Below are 18,508 nucleotides of genomic sequence, written 5' to 3' on the forward strand. Positions count from 1 at the left end.
AATCTTAGCAGCCACCATATATTTAGTGCTTTGGTCTGTCGTAGGCTTTTTACGTGTTTCATTTTATTGAATCCTTAAAACCTTGCCAAGTAGATATGTATCTACCCTACCTTGCAAGCAAGGAGAGGAAAGCTCAGGGATGTTAAATAATTTCCTTAAGGTCAGAGAGATAGGAGGTATTGAGGTCCCTGGGCCGGACACTGGTGTTTGTCAAGTAGAGTAAAATTGAAGCTTGGTTCTCACCCAGACACTCCAAGGACAAAGCAAGTGGCAGAAGCTGAGCTCTGCTGAAGTTAAGAGATAAGATGAGCATTCCTGAGGTCAAGGTAAACTTCCCTGTCTGCACATGCGCAGGAAGGCTCCTTGGGGGTCAAAAAGGGAGGGGGCACCACCCCATAATAAGTGTGGACATATCCCCCACAGGCCTCTGCAGCGGAATCCATCTTGGCTTTCAAATGGGGCAAGAGCCAGGGAACTTTGCTTCTAGCCTCTAGCCCCTGCTGGACTAGCGGCTAGGTTCTATTCCCGGGCAGGAACTGCGATCTCTCTTCAGGACCACTCACTGGTCTTTCCGAGATCAGTGTCAGTCAGGATTCAAATTCCTTTCTGTCTAGTATATAATACACCTATGGCCTAGCTTTAAACATTTCCAATAACTGAAGCAAACCTTTCTTTGATTCCATTTTTCTTTTTCTCCCTCCCACTCAGAGGATGTCACCCAGCTGAATTGTGGCTGTATCATTCTTTGGCTTTTCTTTGTACTCTGAATTGAATGTGTCCCTAAAATATTGTTTGGTTTTGTGTTTTGTATCTTTTTGAGCTTCATAAATATGGACTAATACTCCACGTAGTTATGTTGCAGCTTGGTTCTTTTTTGTTCACATACTTCCCTATAGTTTAGATTCTACCCTTCCAAACACATTTCTGCCCATTTTTATTTAGGCAAAAAAAAAAAACAATTCTAGGTTGATGGGTGTCTCTGGGTAGTGTACGTGAGGACTTGCATTTCTAAGTGCATTTTTCTAGGGTGACAGTATCACATAGGAAGTACAGGGGACTGGTTAAGATGTAGGGAGCCAGACTGAATACTTACAGCTGTTCAACTTTGGCTAAGTTACTTAGCCATTCTGTTTCCTCATTTGTAAATGGATAAAAGAGTACCTACTCTTACGGAGTTGTTAGGTTTAACTATATGTAAATACACTTAAAACTGGCTAACACATAGTAAGCCTTATTTAGGCATTAGCTACAATTATATTATTCCAAATAGCTTAGACATTAGCTAACATAGCCTAGTCAGTACCTCATCCAGTTTTCCTTAGTCCTTGACATTACTATTAAATGGTCAACTTCATTTCTTGTCCATAGGGTCTCTTCTGCATTCTCTTGCCCTTATTTGTATCATCCAAGTCCTGCCCTATGTGTTCAGACCCTCCTTGCTGTGTCAGTCCCAGGTTTAGAGTATAAGAGTGAGGGACTTGCATGGTGGTGCAGTGGTTAAGAATCCAGGGGACATGGGTTCGATCTGATCCCTGGTTCGGGAGGATCCCACATGCCACGGAGCAACTTGGCCCATGCGCCACAACTCCTGAGCCTGCGCTCTAGAGCCCGTGAGCCACAACTGCTGAAGCCTGCACACCTAGAGCCCGTGCTCTGCAGCAAGAGAAGCCACTGCAATGAGAAGGCCATGAGCCGCAACCAAAGAGTAGCCCCCGCTCGCCGCAACTAGAGAAAGCCTGCGTGCAGCAACGAAGACCCAACGCAGCCATAAATGAATAAATAAAATAAATAAATAAATAAGTAAATAAATTTATATTAAAGAAAAAGATTGAGCTACAGGCATGGTGAAGATGGTCACGTGAACTTTTTTAAATTCCAGTCATGGAAATCACTTTCAGTCCTCACATTCTTGAGCCGTACAGCCTTTCTTCACGGGGGTGACAGTGATTTGATAAGACCCCTACCCCAAAGCACTGAATCTTCTTCACCCCCAGGAGCACTTTCAGAAGTAAAGAGTCCTCCCAACCCATTAGGCAGATCTCATAGCTCTCTAAAATTAATCTACGCAGAGACTGGCCTGCCATCTCAGCTACTGAAGCCCGTGAGCCTCCCAGGCCTGTTTCCCCAGGCCTCTCATCCCTGGAATCCTTAGCAACTGGCTAGTGCACAAGCCCCTCCAGAATGATACCTCTACCTGCCTGTTGCTTGTGCCCGAACTCTTGGAGTCTGCTTGAGTCCTGTTTGCATACTCTATATCCAATTTGTCAGCAAATCATGCTGGTGATACCTTAACACCAAAATTTGGCCGCGTCTCACAACTCTACTGCTCCTTGACTCTGGTGGGATCCACTGTCGTCTCACTTAGCTCCCCTGCGTGATGCAACAGCCTCCAACAAAGCTTCTGGATGTAATCTGGTTTGTGAGGAAATCCTAGAGCCAAGAAATAAAAACTGTTTTGGACACTGTTTGCAGGAATATAACTTTATAGAATCCCTTTGGAAAACAGTTTAGCAGTACCTACTAAAAATGAGGCATGCTCTCTTCAACCCAGTGTTTCCACTTCTGGTGATGCACCCTAAACACTCACATACAGATACAAGGATTAATATACACATGCTTGATGGTACTGTTGGTAAGGGGGGAGAAAAAAAGGAACTCACGTGTTCTCCAATAGGGAAGTGGGGGTATATTCATAAAATACACCATGTGTTACATGCAGCAGTAGGATGACTAACATACCAGCGTGGATTAATCTCACAATGTGAAGAAAAAAAGCAGATCACAGAAAAATAGTATGTAATGCTTAAAAACATTTACCACTAAACAATATATTGTTTAAAGTTCCTACTGTATAGCACAGTATATTCAATATCCTGTGATAAACTGGAGAGAAAATAATATGAAAAGGAATATATATATATGTATAACAATCATTTTGCTGTAGAGCAGACATTAACACAACATTGTAAATCAACCATACTTCAATAAAATAAATTTTAAAAAAACAATATACTTTTTGGAGTTAAGTATCATAGTAAAAACAAAAAGAAATGCATAGGACCGGGGCTTCCCTGGTGGCGCAGTGGTTGAGGATCCACCTGCCAATGCAGGGGACACGGGTTCGAGCCCTGGTCCGGGAAGATCCCACATGCCGCGGAGCAACTAAGCCCGTGCGCCACAACTACTGAGCCTGTGCTCTAGAGCCCGTGAGCCACAACTACTGAAGCCCACGCGCCTACAGCCCGTGCTCCACAATGAGAGAAGCCACCACAATGAGAAGCCTGTGCATTGCAACGAAGACCCAACAACAGCCAAAAATAAATAAATAAAATAAATAAATTTATATATATAAAAAAAGAAATGCATAGGATTGCTAAATGCTAAATTCAAGATGGGGTGGGTAGGGACAGTGATATAGTCAAGGAGGTGTATGTACATGGAGGCTCTATGGGAGCTCCTCGTGTAATTCATATTTTCATATGTCAAACTACTTCTTAATAACTTAAAAAACAATGTTTGGGAACTGTGAATCCCAGAGGGCTGAGCACAGGCAAAAGCTTAAGTCAGCCCCAGGGACACCTCCAGACACAGAGAGCTCCCTTGGAAGACAACCGTTCTCAAGATGAGCCAGAACATCCCCAGGAGAACAAGTCAGGAGGCGCAATAACAGGTGACTTTACAACTAAGAAACTCAGAAGACAGCACGCTTGGAGACTGAAGATGTTCAAAGAGATAAAGGGGCTCATTCAATCCACTGTGCAGAAGAGGGCATTATAAAGTAGCAGATGGGTTTGAAAAGGAAACAAGTACCAATTCTAGAATTGAAATGAACAGGTAAATTCATAAGAAGCACAACAAACAGGTTAAATAACAGACCAACTGGATAGAGAATTAGTGAATTGGAAGAAGAAATCATCCATAATGTGGAGCAGAGAAAACAGAGATGAATATGAAAAGGAGTTGATAGGAAGGATGAAGTGAGATGCTCCAACATTTGGCATCGTTTGCTTAGAGCTGCCTTCACCTTGCTGGTTTGTTATAATGCTGCAGCCAGAACAGGCGCAGGCACCATGGTTAGCTCTGCGCAGTGGCATCTGTGGGCATCTGGCTTTGAGAAGCTCAGGGCCATCTATTACTTTGTTTATTGTAGTACTTTCTCGACCATTAACATCCTACTTGCCCAGGATAGTCTTTCAATTGTGTTATTTCCCAAAGAGTAAGGACAGAGAGATTATCCTAAGGGTTAAAATACCTGCTGATGCTTAAAATGTTAAATTTTATTGCCCCCAATCAGGTGAATCTCAGGTGGAAATGGGTCACATTCCAGGCTGGCTATTGCCTGTCATTAAACCATTAAATTCTAAACACAGTGAAGATAGAGATGTCAGCCAATAATCAAACCCAGTTATGTGCTGATGGGTAACAACATGGGAGAGGGAGCTGTCTTTAAAGGGCCTTGCAACAATGGCGGGCACCACCCTGGATTGGGGGCCTCCCGTTTCCCAGCATGCAGGGAGAGGCCTTGCTCCACAGTGGGTTGATTTCTTCTACAGGAGGCTGGGCAACCATTACAAAAGATTGCTTTTTAAACTTTTTATCAGGAAACTTTTCAAACAATAGGAAGAATATAAACACCCATATACCCACCACCTAATCCAACAATTGTCAACATTTTTCCATATTTGAAAATATGGCAAATGGCAAAAATATATATTAAATTATATATGTGTGTATATACATATACACACATATAAAATATATATATTTAGCAGGCTCATTTCAATGTGAATTATAGAGATCATGACATTTTATGCTTAAATATTTCAGCATGCATATCCACAATCTAAGGACATTTACCTGCATATATACAATACTATTATACCTGAGAAAATTAATAATTCCTAATATTACTTAATAGTTAAATCAATACTCAAATTTTTTCAACTGCTCCCAAAATAGCTTTTATAGTAATTGTTCTTCTAAAGAGCCAGTATTCATTGATTCAAGGATCAAGCACTTTCTTTTACTGTTAATATCTTGTTAGTCTCTCTTTTTTTTAAATCTTTACTTATTTATTTACTTTCCTTTTTTTGGTTGCGTTGGGTCTTCGTTGCGGCAGGCAGGGTCTCCGTTGCGGCACGCGGGCTCTTTGTTGTGGCGCACAGGCTTCTCTCTAGTTGTGGCGTGTGGGTTTTCTCTCTCTAGTTGTGGCATGCGGGCTTAGTTGCCCCGTGGCATGTGGGATCCTAGTTCCCCGACCAGGGATCGAACTCGTGTCCCCCTGCATTGGAAGGTGGATTCTTTACCACTGGACCACCAGGGAAGTCCCTTGTTAGTCTCTTGATTCTAGAACAGTCCCCTTCTTTCTGTGACAATGATCCTTTGAAGAGACTAGGCCAGTTGTCTTGTAGAACGTTCCACATGTTGGCTTCATCTAACTGTGCTCTCTTGGTGTTTTTAACTTGTTCCTCAACTTTCTGCATTTTCTTTAACCTGGAAGTTACACTTAACGGACTAATTAGATTTTTTTTTTTTTGGCTGCACCACGCAGCCTGCAGGATCTTAGCTCCCCAACCAGGGATCAAACCACTGGACCACCAGGGAATTCCCTTAAAGACCTAATTAGATTCTGATTACATGGTTTGGGCAAGAATACTTCATGAATGACACCATGTATGGCTGCTGTAACAAATTACTACAAACTTGGTGGTTTAAAGCAACAGATATTTATTCCTTCACAATTCTGGAGGCCAGAAGTTCAAAACAGTTTCACTGGGCAAAAATCAAGGTGTCCACAGGGTCTTGCCCCCTCCAGAGACACTATGGGAGAGAATCTGTTCCTTGACTCTTCCAGCGTCTGGTGGCTGCTGGCATAACTTGGCTCGTGGCCACATCACTCCAATTCCTGCCTCTGGGTCACGCTGCCTCCTCCTCTTCACTTGTGTGTATTGCATCCTCTTCTGCCTCCCTCTTATAACGATATATGCGATTTCATTTAGAGCCCTCCGAGATAATCCAGAATTATCTCCCCATCGAAAGACCCTTGATTTAATCAATCTGCAAAGACCCTCTTTATCTCTATATAAGATAGCCGTCACAGGTTCCAGGCGTTAGAGCATGGATATCTTTTAGGGGATCATTTTTTCAGTCTACCACGTGCTACATACTTCACAGGGCCTTGTGTCAGGGGGATCATAAAGTCTACTTGTTCCATTATTCTTTTTTATTTTTAGTTTTTAACATCTTTATTGGAGTATAATTGCTTTACAATGGTGTGTTAGCTTCTGCTTTATAACAAAGTGAATCAGCTATACACATGCATATATCCCCATATCTCCTCCCTCTTGCATCTCCCTCCCACCCTCCCTATCCCACCCCTGTTCCATTATTCTTGACCTTAGTTTGATCACCCGGTTAAAGTAGTGACCCCCCAGGATCTCTTCATTGTAGAGGTGCTTTTCGCCCTTGTGAGTGGCAAGATGGGTTAATTCTTTGGCACTGTTACCAAACCAGGTTTGTTTGCCTGACGCGCAGCAAGCCAAACGCTAGGTTTGCAGCAGAGAGTTTATCCACAAGGCAGCCAACTGAGGGGATGAGAGAACAAGTCTCAAATTTTCCTCCCAAAAAGGCAAGCGGCTTGGGGTATTCATGGGATAAAGCTGAGGTGTGGGGAAAGGTAATTAAGATAAGAGAAAGGTGCTGAATCAACGTTCTGCAAAGACACAACTAAGCTACAGGCTTCTTCTTGGGACCTATGTCCAGAAAATGGCTGTGTTAGTATGCTCTGAGGGTGAATTTTTTGTCCCTCTGATGTCAAAATGTCACGGAGCAGACACTCTGTGCCCGGACACTCTTCATGCCCAGATGGAGGGTCAGTGGTCTTAACCAGTCTTAATTGCTTCTATCTTGAACTGGACACAGACAACTCCAAATCTCAAAAAAACAACTTGGGCAAACATTGTTTAGGCTATGTGATGCTCAGAGGAGATGCAAGTTTTTTGTAAAAACGAAGTGAGCTTGATCAGTGAAGGCAGGTTACAGTTTATTATTTATTAATGGCTAACTGCTGACTACCCTTGGTTTCAGCACCTTGTGAATGAATATACAGTCTCCATCAACCTTAACCTAATGATTTTGGCATCCACTGATTATCTTTGTCTGTGTAGGGGAGGAAATAGTTTTCCTTGACCCTCTTAGGGTCCCTGGCTGGGTTTGAAAAATCAATCTGACAAAGACAGATTAACAGGAGAAAAGCATACACATTTATTTAAGTTTTACATGACACGAGACTTCATAAAGAAATGAAAACCCGAAGACATGGCATACTTGCTTTTATGTTAGGTTGAACAAAAGAGACAATCGTGGAAAAGTGTCTAAACTATGGGGGGAGGCTAAAGAAGGTAAGAATTATTTTTAACAAGTTCTGTTTTTTTTTTTTTTTTTTTTGTGGGATCTTAGTTTCCCAACCAGGGATTGAACCTGGGCCCATGGCAGTGAAAGCGCTGAGTCCTAACCACTGGACCACCAGGGAATTCCCAACAAGTTCTGTTTGTATAGAATTCTCTTGGTCGCCAACTTCTTGTCCTCCTGGTTCAGGGAGGGCACCTTTCAAATGGGAATTTTCACTCAAGTTTGCAAAATGATGATTTTCTAATTTGGTTATTCCTTCTACACTTATCTGCTGACATTCTTCTGTAAAACAAGTAATAAGTCATCTCACCAACTGGTACTTTGTCTAACTTGAATTACTTTTTCCTACCGCAAACGTAGGAGCAATGATTCATTCTTTTCCTGTATTTACAGTATTGTGTGTGTAAGGGGCTGGTGTAATATTGTCCTCCAGTGGTGGCAAATGAATTCCCCCTCTTTTTTGTATACATGGGTCCAGGAAATTTCCCTGTGGTCCCCTTGACCTTATCAAACGCCTTGCTGAGACTCAGATGTGCAGAGACGCTGGCCTTCCCCTGACCTCTCCTTTTAGAATCTTGGCCAAGGAACATGTTAGTTGCTCTCTACCAGGCTCCCACCTCCAATGGCAAGGGCACTTCAACGGCTTCAGGGATTCCAAAACACCAAAACCAAGCTTAGTGGAGGTTAAACAACACACCTCCCTTAAATTGGTTGATAGGAACATCACAAAGTTAGCTGGACTTAAGATGCTGAAGCATAAAGCTGATTATGCATCTTCACTCTTCCCTCCAACCTCATCCTCTCTTGATGCACGTTGGCATTCGCTCTGGACACCACCTTTGTGGTTGTATTTTTTAAAATATATATATATATATATATATACATATTTATTTATTTATTTTTGGCTGTGTTGGGTCTTAGTTGTGGCACGCGGGATTTTTCGTTGCAGCGCATGGGCTCTCTAGTTGTGGTGCATGGGCACTCTAGTTGTGGAGCGTGGGCTCAGTTGCCCTGCAGCATGTGGGATCTTAGTTCCTCGACCAGGGATCAAACCCGTGTCCCCTGCATTGGAAGGCGGATTCTTAACCACTGGACCACCAGGGAAGTCCCTTTGTGGTTGTATTTTTGCCAAGTTACCCAGAGGTCTCCATTTATCTTTTTCCTTCTATTTATTTATTTGTTCCTTTTATTTCTTTCTATTTCATTTTATTTTTAATTTTCCTTCTACTTATTTATACACAAAAGTGTATATAATAATTATGTACAATTTAAAGAAGACTAATAAACAACATGTACTCACCACTGAGCTTAAGACCAGGTACTGCTAAATGTGTGGCTGGCAGATTTGGAGGCCACAGGAAATGTGACTTCTGGCGTTAATCCCACGGGAGTATGAACTTTTTGTTAGGAATTTTCCAGATACTTTTATTTATTTTCCTTTTCTTTTTCCCCCCTCTATCCAGAGCAAAGATGGAGGCCAGTTCCCACACTGAAGATGTGGCCTTTTGATACTTTATTTACAAAGAGTAGTCAGCCTGCGAGCTGTAGTTTGCCAATTTGCCTTTTTTTAAATTGCACTAAAACATGGTTTATCTTGATTCCTGAGTTTTTTGGTGTTCTCTTAAATTTTGCACCCAGGGCAGTACTGCTTTCCCACCCCGGGGTGGGGGTGGGAAAAATGCTCTTTTTTAACTTTGTCAACTAAAAAAAAAATGGTGCAGGAGGCTGCAAATAAGAAAAGAGTTTATCTGGAGTCTTAAGAATTGCAGTTAGGGAGACACAGATTCGGGTAACCCCGAAAGTGTGTTCCAAGGAAAAGAAAGAGTCAGGGGCTTATAAAGGCACAAAGCCACAAGGTTGTTAAAAGTTGCCTGGCAAGAATTATGATTGACTAAGTCAGAAAATATTTGTCCACAGGGAATCACAGGTTGTTTTAGGGTAGGGGTCTGATAAGTAGACTGTCACGAGTTACTTTATATGTATCTTGAGTTTCTAGCAGGTGTTCTGGATGACTTCATAAGGTCAAAAGGTCAGATTCCATCCAGGCTGAGATGTGTATAAGTCACATTTCCTTAATGGCCTCCCAGCTCCATTTTAGAGAGCTCTCTTAGCAATACCAACTCCATTTGATTTTCCTTTCACGATTTCCAGAACGTCTCAGGACCTTGGCTTTATATCCTGACTACAAATCTGTGATCCACTGTAATCCTGATTTGGTCACTGAGCATTGACTGATGTCCTCAGGGCAAATGCCAGCTCCAGGGCTCACTTGTTTTTCTGGGTTCTTGCTGTCCATTATTTATGGTTTTTGAAGATTTCCCTTACTTTCTCACCAACTAAGCCCTACACTAAAAATGTGTTTGTTTGTTTGTTTTTTTTTGGCCGAGCCACGCGCCTTGCGGTATTTCAGTTCCTGGACCAGGGATTGAACCTGGGCTCTTGGCAGTGAAAGCACAGAGTCCTAACCACTGGACCGCCAGGGAATTCCCTAAAAATGTGTTTTAAAAAATATTCTATCCAGAATATTAGGAAAGGGAAGACCTACCCTTTCCTTGTGGTAAATTTAAGTCCTTTTGTGTGTGTGTGTGTGTGTGTGTGTGTGTGTGTGTGTGTGTGTGTTTGCTTTTTGTCAAAAAGAAATGCAAGCCTTTGTCTTAGATCTTCCTTCCTAATCCTTTTTTTTGGGCAAAAATGATGGACCTCGTCCTGCTCCTTCCTGATAATGACTTCTGGTTGTGAGGACTGAATTAGTGAGAAAGTGTACCTGGCGCCTGGTCCCTGGTATTTGCTGCTCAATATTACTTGTTAGGCTCCTTCTATTGTTTAAGGGCAGCCTGATGAGCAGGGAGAGCCCAGAGTCCTTTCAATGCTGAGCCAAGGGGCTGGGGGGAGGGGTGAGAGGCTTCGAAGCGGGGCAGAAGGGCCTGTGTTAGGGGGTTAGGGCTCCACGCTAGAATTCGGCTGCTGATCCAGGTGGCACCCACCAGGCTGTAGTTTTCAAAGTCCACTTTGTCCTATTTGTACAAATAAGCACATACCTTCCCCTTTCAGTCTCCTGCCACTCCTTCTAATTCCCCCTTTACATTAAAAGAAATAAAGCCAACCAACCAACAATTCTTCAACCCTTTCTGCACCCCTGACTTGTGTTCTAACCCTGGTTTTCAAACTTGAATGTGCATTAGAATCCCCTGGAGGGTTTGCTAACACACTGAGTGCTGGGCCCCACCCCCAGAGCTTCTGATCCTGCAGGTCTGGTGGGGAGAGGGGTGGTCAGCATAGGGGGAAGGTCAAGCGTTTCTAACATGTTCCCAGGGAGTGGCTGCCACCTACCTGGAACCACACTTAGAATCACTGGCCCAGCTCCTTACCCATCCTGGACCTGTCTTTCCTCCTGTATTAAGCATCCACCATGTGCTAGGTGTTGTGGCGGGGTTTAAGATGCCCAGGTAAACAGGCAGGTTTGGTCCCTGCCATCTTTTATGGTTAGTGGTGTTTTTTAAACACAAATTCTTCCTGTTGAAACAGTTTCTCTTTTGAGATCTTTTCTTCAGTGTTTTGAAATCTAGTCTTCCTAAGTCTAGGCTAAAACGTCTAAGAGACAGTTTCTTAAAGTCCAGCCCAAAGACCCCAGTGTTAGACTCTCCTGTAGTTCCTTTTAAAAATGCAAGGCCCGGACTTCCCTGGTGGCACAGTGATTAAGAATCCGCCTGCCAACGCAGGGGACATGGGATCGAGCCCTAGTCCGGGAAGATCCCACATACCGTGGAGCAACTAAGCCCGTGTGCCACAACTACTGAGCCTGCGCTATAGAGCCCGTGAGCCACAACTGCTGAGCCTGCAAGCCACAACTACTGAAGCTCACGTGCCTAGAGCCCCTGCTCCGCAACAAGAGAAGCCACCACAATGAGAAGCCCGCACACTGCAACGAAGAGTAGCCCCTGCTCGCTGCAACTAGAGAAAGCCCGTGTGCAGCAATGAAGACCCAACACAGACAAAAATAAATAAATAATAAATAAATAAATTTATTAAAAAAAAAAATGCAAGGCCCTGCAAAGGAGGCAAGAATATACAATGGAGAAAAGACAGTCTCTTCAACGAGTGGTGTTCAGAAAGCTGGACAGCCGCATGTAAATCAATGAAGTTAGAACACACCCTCACAACATACAGAAAATAAACTCAAAATGGCTTAAAGACTTAAATATAAGACATGACACCATAAAACTCCTAAAAGAAAACATAGGCAAAACATTCTCTGACATGAATCATACCCATGTTTGCTTAGGTCAGTCTCCCAAGGCAATAGAAATAAAAGCAAAAATAAACAAATGGGACCTAATCAAACTTACAAGCTTTTGTACAGCAAAGGAAACCATAAACAAAATGAAAAGACAACCTACGAACTGGGAGAAAATATTTGCAAATGATGTGACCGACAAAAGCTTAATTTCCAAAATATACAAACAGCTCATATATCTCAATAACAACAAAATAAACAAAACAAAAACAACCCAATCGAAAAATGGGCTGAAAACCTAAATAGATATTTCTCCAAAGGAGATGTACAGATGGCCAACAGAGACATGAAAAGATGCTCGACATCGCCAATTATTAGAGGAATTATATGTGGAATCTAAAATATGACACAAATTAACTTATCCACAAAACAGAAAAAGACTCACAGACACAGAGAACAGACTTGCGGTTGCCAACGGGGAGTGGAGGTGGAGAAGGGATGGATTGGGAGTTTGGGATTAGCAGATGCAAACTATTACATACAGGATGGATAAACAACAAGGTCCTACTGTATAGCACAAGGAACTATGTTCAGTATCCTGGGATAAACCATAATGGAAAGGAATATGAAAAAGAATATACGTATAACGTATATTCATACGTATAACTGAATCACTTTGCTGTACAGCAGAAATTAACAACATTGCAAATCAACTACACTTCAATAAAATACATAAAAAAAAAAAAAAAAAAGCAAGGTCCTGGACTGATTCTAGAGACACTGAACCTACAGGCAGGTTTGCGGTAGGGCCAGGACTCTGGTTTATAATGACTCCACTCCGCCACCTCCAGGGGAGGAGATCCTTCCTTGAGGAGCCTCTCTCTTAGCTGAGGGTTCTTGGCTATGAAGAAGGAACATGATCACTTCCTTACAAGCCCCCTGCCATGTCTACCTCACGAGGCAGTAGCTCATGTGGCGGACATTCATGGTATCATTTCCTCTCTCTCCATTATTTCTGATAAAGAAAGTTGTTAGCGAGACTTTCTCAGATGTGCATTTTTAGTGGCAGTGGAGAGCAGATGTCCCAGTTGCTGCAGATGCCACCCCCCCCACCGCACTTCCTGCGTCATATCTATTCCTCCACCTGTGTTAGAAGAGCAGAGCCCGCCCTCCCCGGCCATGCTGCCTGTGTTCATCTCCGCATATTTCTTCCCTCAGATGTCCCCCCGCAGGCCCATAGATTCTGCCTCTGTATGTGTCCTGTGTGGTAACAATGTGGTTTACTGGCCAAGGTAAAATATTACATCAGGTTACTCTGAGACCTGGCAAGTTAAGGGGAGAAATGAAGCATTTATCCTGACTTTCCCATACAAATCATGCTTCAGGGTAACCCAACAGCCTTGATGAGGGACAGTTCCTTTTTACTAAAGAATTCCAGCTAATAAATGAGGACAGAATAAAATAATTCAAAAACCAACATTTCACAACCCCTCATGAAATAATTGATTCAGGCAAAACTCATCTGTAGATGAAACTGTCAGTTGGAAGGTTGATGGGGAAACCTTACAAAGGAGGGGTCAGGCTATGGCCATCTGAACCCATCACTCAATTCAGCTTTACTCAGAGAGGGACAAGAGGGCAGCATTTGCTTCCTGAGGGAGCACAATAGGAAACACAGAGCACCTGGGAAGGAATCTTGTCCCCCGCCTCCCTCACCCAGTGGAATCTGAAATCTAATTAAACATTCAGGTTTGATAACTGGAAATGACACTCTGAGGAAGAAACAGATGAATCCAGACGGTGGAACGTTCTACAGGACAAATGAACATATTTCTGTGTAGATGGTATCAAAAAGAAAAAACAAAAAAGAGAGAAAGAAGAGAGGATAGGAGGTGTAACTACTGTAGACTGAGATTTAAGAAACATCAAAATGCAATGTGCAGGGACTTCTCTGGTGGCGCAGTGGATAAGACTCTGCGCTCCCAATGCAGGGGGCCTGGGTTTGATCCCTGGTCAGGGAACAAGGTCCCACACGCATGCCGCAACTAAGAGTTTGCATGCCACAACTAAGGAGCCCAGGTGCTGCAATGAAGATCCCACACCAACAACGAAGATCCTGCATGCCGGAACTGGCACTAAGACCCAGCGCAGCCAAATAAATAAATAAATAAGCAAACAAATAAATAAATAAATAATTTTAAAAGAAGAAAAGAATGTCTTGAACATTCCTACCGTCCCATCCAGGCATTGCATTTTCTTTCCATATGGAGAAAAGCTGTGGCTGTCCCACTCAGCTGCAGGCTGCCCAGGTTCTTTTCACAGCATCTCCTTTAGGATGAGATGTTGTTTTCTCACATAATTGCCACAGTGCTTATTTCTCTGCCAGGCTGGCCTGGGAGAGGCTTCTCATCTGCATTTTACACACCTGCTCCCTGTTTCATGGAGGATAGTATCTCACCCCACCTTAGAAATACAAAACAGCCAGTTTTTAATTATCTTATGAGGCTCCTCCTCCTACTCCTCATTACACTTGTTAAGAGCAATCTGTTTTTCTGTGATAAGAAGGAATGCGAAAAAGAAAGGAGGATTTGATTTGCCGAAGTCACAGATTTTCACAGGCAATAAGCACACCAGCTTCCTCCCCAAAACTCACTCCCAGTCCCATACGTGTGCACCAGGAAAACAGACATGAAGATGTGCACTGACAGAACCACAGAGACTCTGCAAATATTCATTCTCCTTCATTAAGAATGTTAAGTTATAAACATTTTGATTCATACATAGTCAAAGTGGGTGGTGCACCTCGTTCCTTACCTTGAAACCAAATGTCCTGCCCCGCTGGAACTTTCACCAACCCTCTCCAAAGCCAGCATCTTACCCCAAAGAGGTAAGCCTTCCCCAGTTCCCTGAGTTCACATTTATTTAATGCTACAGGCCCACCTAGCCCTGTCCAAGAAAAGGACCAATCACTGCCCTGAGAGGGCAGAAAGGGCAGGGGGGCAGACCCAGCAATGTGGAAGAGAAGTGCTCCCATGTGTGGGCAGCTCTTCCTATGTGGGAGAAGCCAGGTTTTTAGTCCTAAGGAATGATTTCCCTGTCAAAGAGAAGTTGATTTTGCAAAACGCTAGACTCTAAAGGAAGGTGGAACCGTCTTCTAGGCTCCTCCAGTAGACCCTCTACACACCCATGGTCCTGAGGCTGAGTCCAGGGCCTTCTACCTCCTTGGCAGGTGTACAGCTCAGAGTGTCCCAAAGACGCTGACTTTGGCCAGGGAGATGCTCTCTATGTACTGTTTCCGGCCTTTCTCATACAGGACATAGAGTTGCGGGGCCTGGTCCTCCCCGCCCACACTGCCCTCCAGGGTTGCCAGTGAGGAGTAGCCACTGGGCCCCGGCCACAGCTGGACCGTCTCCTTCTGCCATGAGGTGCCATTGCTGAAGCTCCAGCGCAGGGTCAGGTTCACTCCTGGGAACAGCAGCAGAGTCAGGGGAAGGAAGGTCTCCCCCTAGAGAAGGCCTCCTTCTCTAGGTCACGGGGGCTCCTCGCCGACCCCACCTGGCAGATACTCACGGAACTCTGGATGGGCTGGGTTGGAGAAGAAGACAATGCCGGAGTTGGTGGCTACAGCCCCTGCGGCTACCACAGGGTCCACGAGCTCAGGGTCAAAGGTCACATCACGGGGCCTCAGAGTATCACAGGCATCGTAGCTGCGGAGGATGATTCGGCAGTGGCAGTGGTAGTTGTTCTGGTTCCGGGCATTGATGACCACTGAGCCATCGGGGAGCTCAAAGGGCTGAGCGGAGAGAAGAGGGCTTCAGGAAGACGCAGGGTGGGGGCGGGGCAAAGGGCCCTGTCCCTGAGGGAGCAAGGCTGGGTGGCACGGAGCTGGGCAGCCAGGCCCGGGGTCCGTGAGTGGAATGGTGCTCTGGAGGACAGAGCAGGTTGATGGGGTGGGGGACAGCCCATGGACTCCTGACCTGGCACTCGTCGGGGCTGAAATCATTTTCCCGCTTGGGCTGGCCATAGGGGATGCCGCTGACCCCATTCCCATAGCGCCAGGAGGCGCCGCGGTCATCACTGAGGAGGCAGAAGACCCCGTCCCGCTCCAGCGTCCCATGGCCACACACAATGAGCCGGCCCTTCCGAGGCTCCCGCTGTTTCTGTGGGAAAAGGATAGGGGTGCCACAGACAGAGACACTGAGGGGGCTCAGAGGCAGGGGAGGGGAACCCACCACCTCCTAAGTGTGAGGACACACCTTGTCCCCTTCCGTTCCGTCCTTGCTTGCTGAGGGTTCCACAAGCATTACAGACACCCACTGTCTGAATTAAGAAGCTCTTTGGCAGAATAAGCTCCTTCGGGACATCCAGGGTGTACTCTGGACAGGCTGTGCACAGGACAAGGGGGCCTAGCCACAGGGGGAGATGGGAGCTTAAACCCAACCTGTGCTCACAGGCCAAGCTGTGGACCATGGCACAGGCTTGTGTCTGCCCAAAGGAGGGCTTTTTTCTAATCTGCACAGGACTTTCTAATTTTTTTTCTAATCTGCGCATGGATTAGTGCAGCCCTGTTGACAACCCCCAAATGGGAAGCCAATGGCAAAATTCCACCTTCCCTTGGTAGGGTGTTCCTCCCAGGATGTCCCTTTCTTCCAAGGAATGCCACCTAAGACAGAAAAACCTGACTTCACAGGATCTTCTCTTTGCAAAGGAGTCCATAACGGGGCAGACTCTCTACGAGGCACCTCCCTCCACCCATCTCAGGACAGAGACCTGAATGCCAGAGCCCGGTCCGGGGGCAAACATCTCAGTGCCTATGTCCAAGGAGAGGTTCCGAGGCGAACTCCAGGAAATGCCGTCATCCTTGCTCCACACCAGCATGGTGGAGGCCACCTGGCAGCCAGCCTTGTGAGCACAGAGGGAGTAGAAAAGGAAGACCACTCCTGTTGTTGTATCGCTCACCACTGCCCCCAAGTTCAGCCCATCTGGGCTCTCCCCATCGTCCACAATGAAAGCTGTTGGAGACCATGTGCTGCCTAAAGAAAAAAGGGAAGAAACCCAGGGTGAGCACTCTGGAGTTTCCCTTTCCACCACTCGCTGCAATTTTCACCTCCTGCTAGGGACCCAAGGCCTTATGATGGCCCCACGAGACCTGCCCCTCCTTACCTCTCAGACCTTATCTATTCTACCCTTGCTCACTCCATCCAGCCACACAAACTCCTTCTCATTCCTCAAATACTCCCCTCCTTGGCGGGGGGGTGGTGAACTCTGTCTAAGCTTGTTACACCTGCTTGGCTCTTCTTCCAGGCTCACTTACCTCCTCTGAGTCTGCTCAAATGTCATCTACTTAAAATTACAGTCAAATTCTGGCACTCTCCATACCTCTTGCCATGTTTCATTTTTCTCCACTGTACTTATCAGCTTCCAATACAAAAAATACATTTATTTATTATGTTTATTGTCTGTCTCCCCCCAGCCCAGTAGAATATAAGCCCTGTGAAGGCAAGGATTTTTGCTTTGTTTTGTTCATAACTGTATTCACAGAACCTAGAACAATGCCAGGTATACAGTAAGTGCTCAATAAATGTCTGAATGAATGTTCAACTCCTTGGTGAGCCCAATTTCCAGATCACTGCCTTCCCGCCTTAGGTTCCCTCTACTCCTCAGGGATCCAGCAGCCTCAGGGCCCTAAGGCAGGTCAAGCTCCCCACCCATCCAGCCTCTTGTGACCCAGGCATCTTTATACCCTGGTCCGTGGACCTCCGCAGAGCAATGAACTTAGCTCCTTTATCCGATGCTGACATTTTCCTGGCCTCAGCAAAGGCAAGGAGAGTGCCCCGAGGAGTGGTGGTGATGAGCGGGATGCGGAAGGTGTCCACAGAGCCGATCTGCTTCCCGCTCACCCACAGCAGCTGCTCCATGGTCACAAGCGGATGAACCTACGAAGCGAGGAGGAAGGGTCAACAGAACAAACGTGACTTGGGGTTTTAGGGTGAATGAATCGCAGCTCGGAGTCAGCTTCCCCTGGGAGAGGCAGGGTGATAGGGATCCCGAGTGGGAGAAGGGTCCCAGAACAAGGAAGGGGAACCCTGAGGAGAGTTCGGAGCGAAACTGGGGGCTCGGAGCGGGGGAAGGACTACGAGGGGACAAGGAGCCCTCAGGGACAGGGAGACCTCAAAAGGGTAAGGAGCTCGAAAGAGGAGACTCAGAGGGAAAGAGGACAAGGGCCCAGAGAGGGAAAGGGACTGGGAAAGGAGGGAACGGGGTCGGAGAGTTCCTCGGAGGAGAGGGGGCTCAGCAGCCTAGGTCCCGGGGTACAACTGGGCACAGACCGCCTGCGTGAGTCGGGGATGGGGCTATGCGAGGGGTGACTCACCAGACTGAAGTCGTCCTTTGCCCTGGCCCTGACTCCTGCTGAAGACAACAGCAGCAGGAAGATCGCGGCAAACACCTGAACCCTACAGACTCCCCATGATCCCAGCATTCGCGGTCTCCCGGGTCTGCCCAGAGTCACTGTGCCGGGTCGCTCCTCAGTCATCTCTCCCTCGCGGCAGCAGCGACCCTGGCCCCCCCAGGACTAGACGCGGGCTGGATTCGTCAACTGACCCCGGCCCTTTAAACGCTCAGATGTCACCCTCAAACCCGTCCCAATCCCAGCCGGCCCGCCACGCTTCCGCGACTCTCTCTGGCCCTCGCACGACTCCCCACGTGACCCTTCAGCGCCTCAGAGCTATCGCTTTCCAATTGGCCCTGTTTGAAGCCCCGGAGCGCGTGACCCCGGCCGGAAGCGTATTGGCTGGGGTGAAGAAGGGGGCGTGCATTACTCCTCAGGAGCCTTTTGATTGGCCGAGGCACCTGGGTCACGTC

At 45.9% G+C, this 18,508-nt stretch overlaps 1 protein-coding gene across 2 annotated transcripts in view; it reads right to left on the reverse strand.

Annotated features, from left to right (window-relative positions):
• Positions 1-18,505, reverse strand: part of NEU1 (neuraminidase 1) — a 36,590-nt gene extending 18,085 nt beyond the window's left edge. Inside the window, exons 1-6 of one of the 2 annotated variants that reach the window (XM_082411553.1) lie at positions 18,018-18,505; positions 17,388-17,580; positions 16,415-16,677; positions 15,622-15,804; positions 15,215-15,437; positions 14,362-15,109 (exon numbers count right to left, since the gene is read on the reverse strand). In XM_082411553.1, the coding sequence (XP_082267679.1) occupies positions 14,883-15,109; positions 15,215-15,437; positions 15,622-15,804; positions 16,415-16,677; positions 17,388-17,580; positions 18,018-18,179 (1,251 nt within the window). In that variant the 5' untranslated portion in view covers positions 18,180-18,505 and the 3' untranslated portion in view covers positions 14,362-14,882. Of the gene's footprint in view, positions 1-14,361; positions 15,110-15,214; positions 15,438-15,621; positions 15,805-16,414; positions 16,678-17,387; positions 17,581-18,017 lie in introns of those variants that run through there. The other variant, XM_082411554.1, reaches the window with a different exon arrangement.
• Positions 18,506-18,508: the final 3 nt, after the last annotated feature.

The sequence above is a fragment of the Balaenoptera physalus genome (assembly GCF_965194825.1).
Source record: "Balaenoptera physalus genome assembly, chromosome: 11".
NCBI lineage: Eukaryota > Metazoa > Chordata > Mammalia > Artiodactyla > Balaenopteridae > Balaenoptera > Balaenoptera physalus.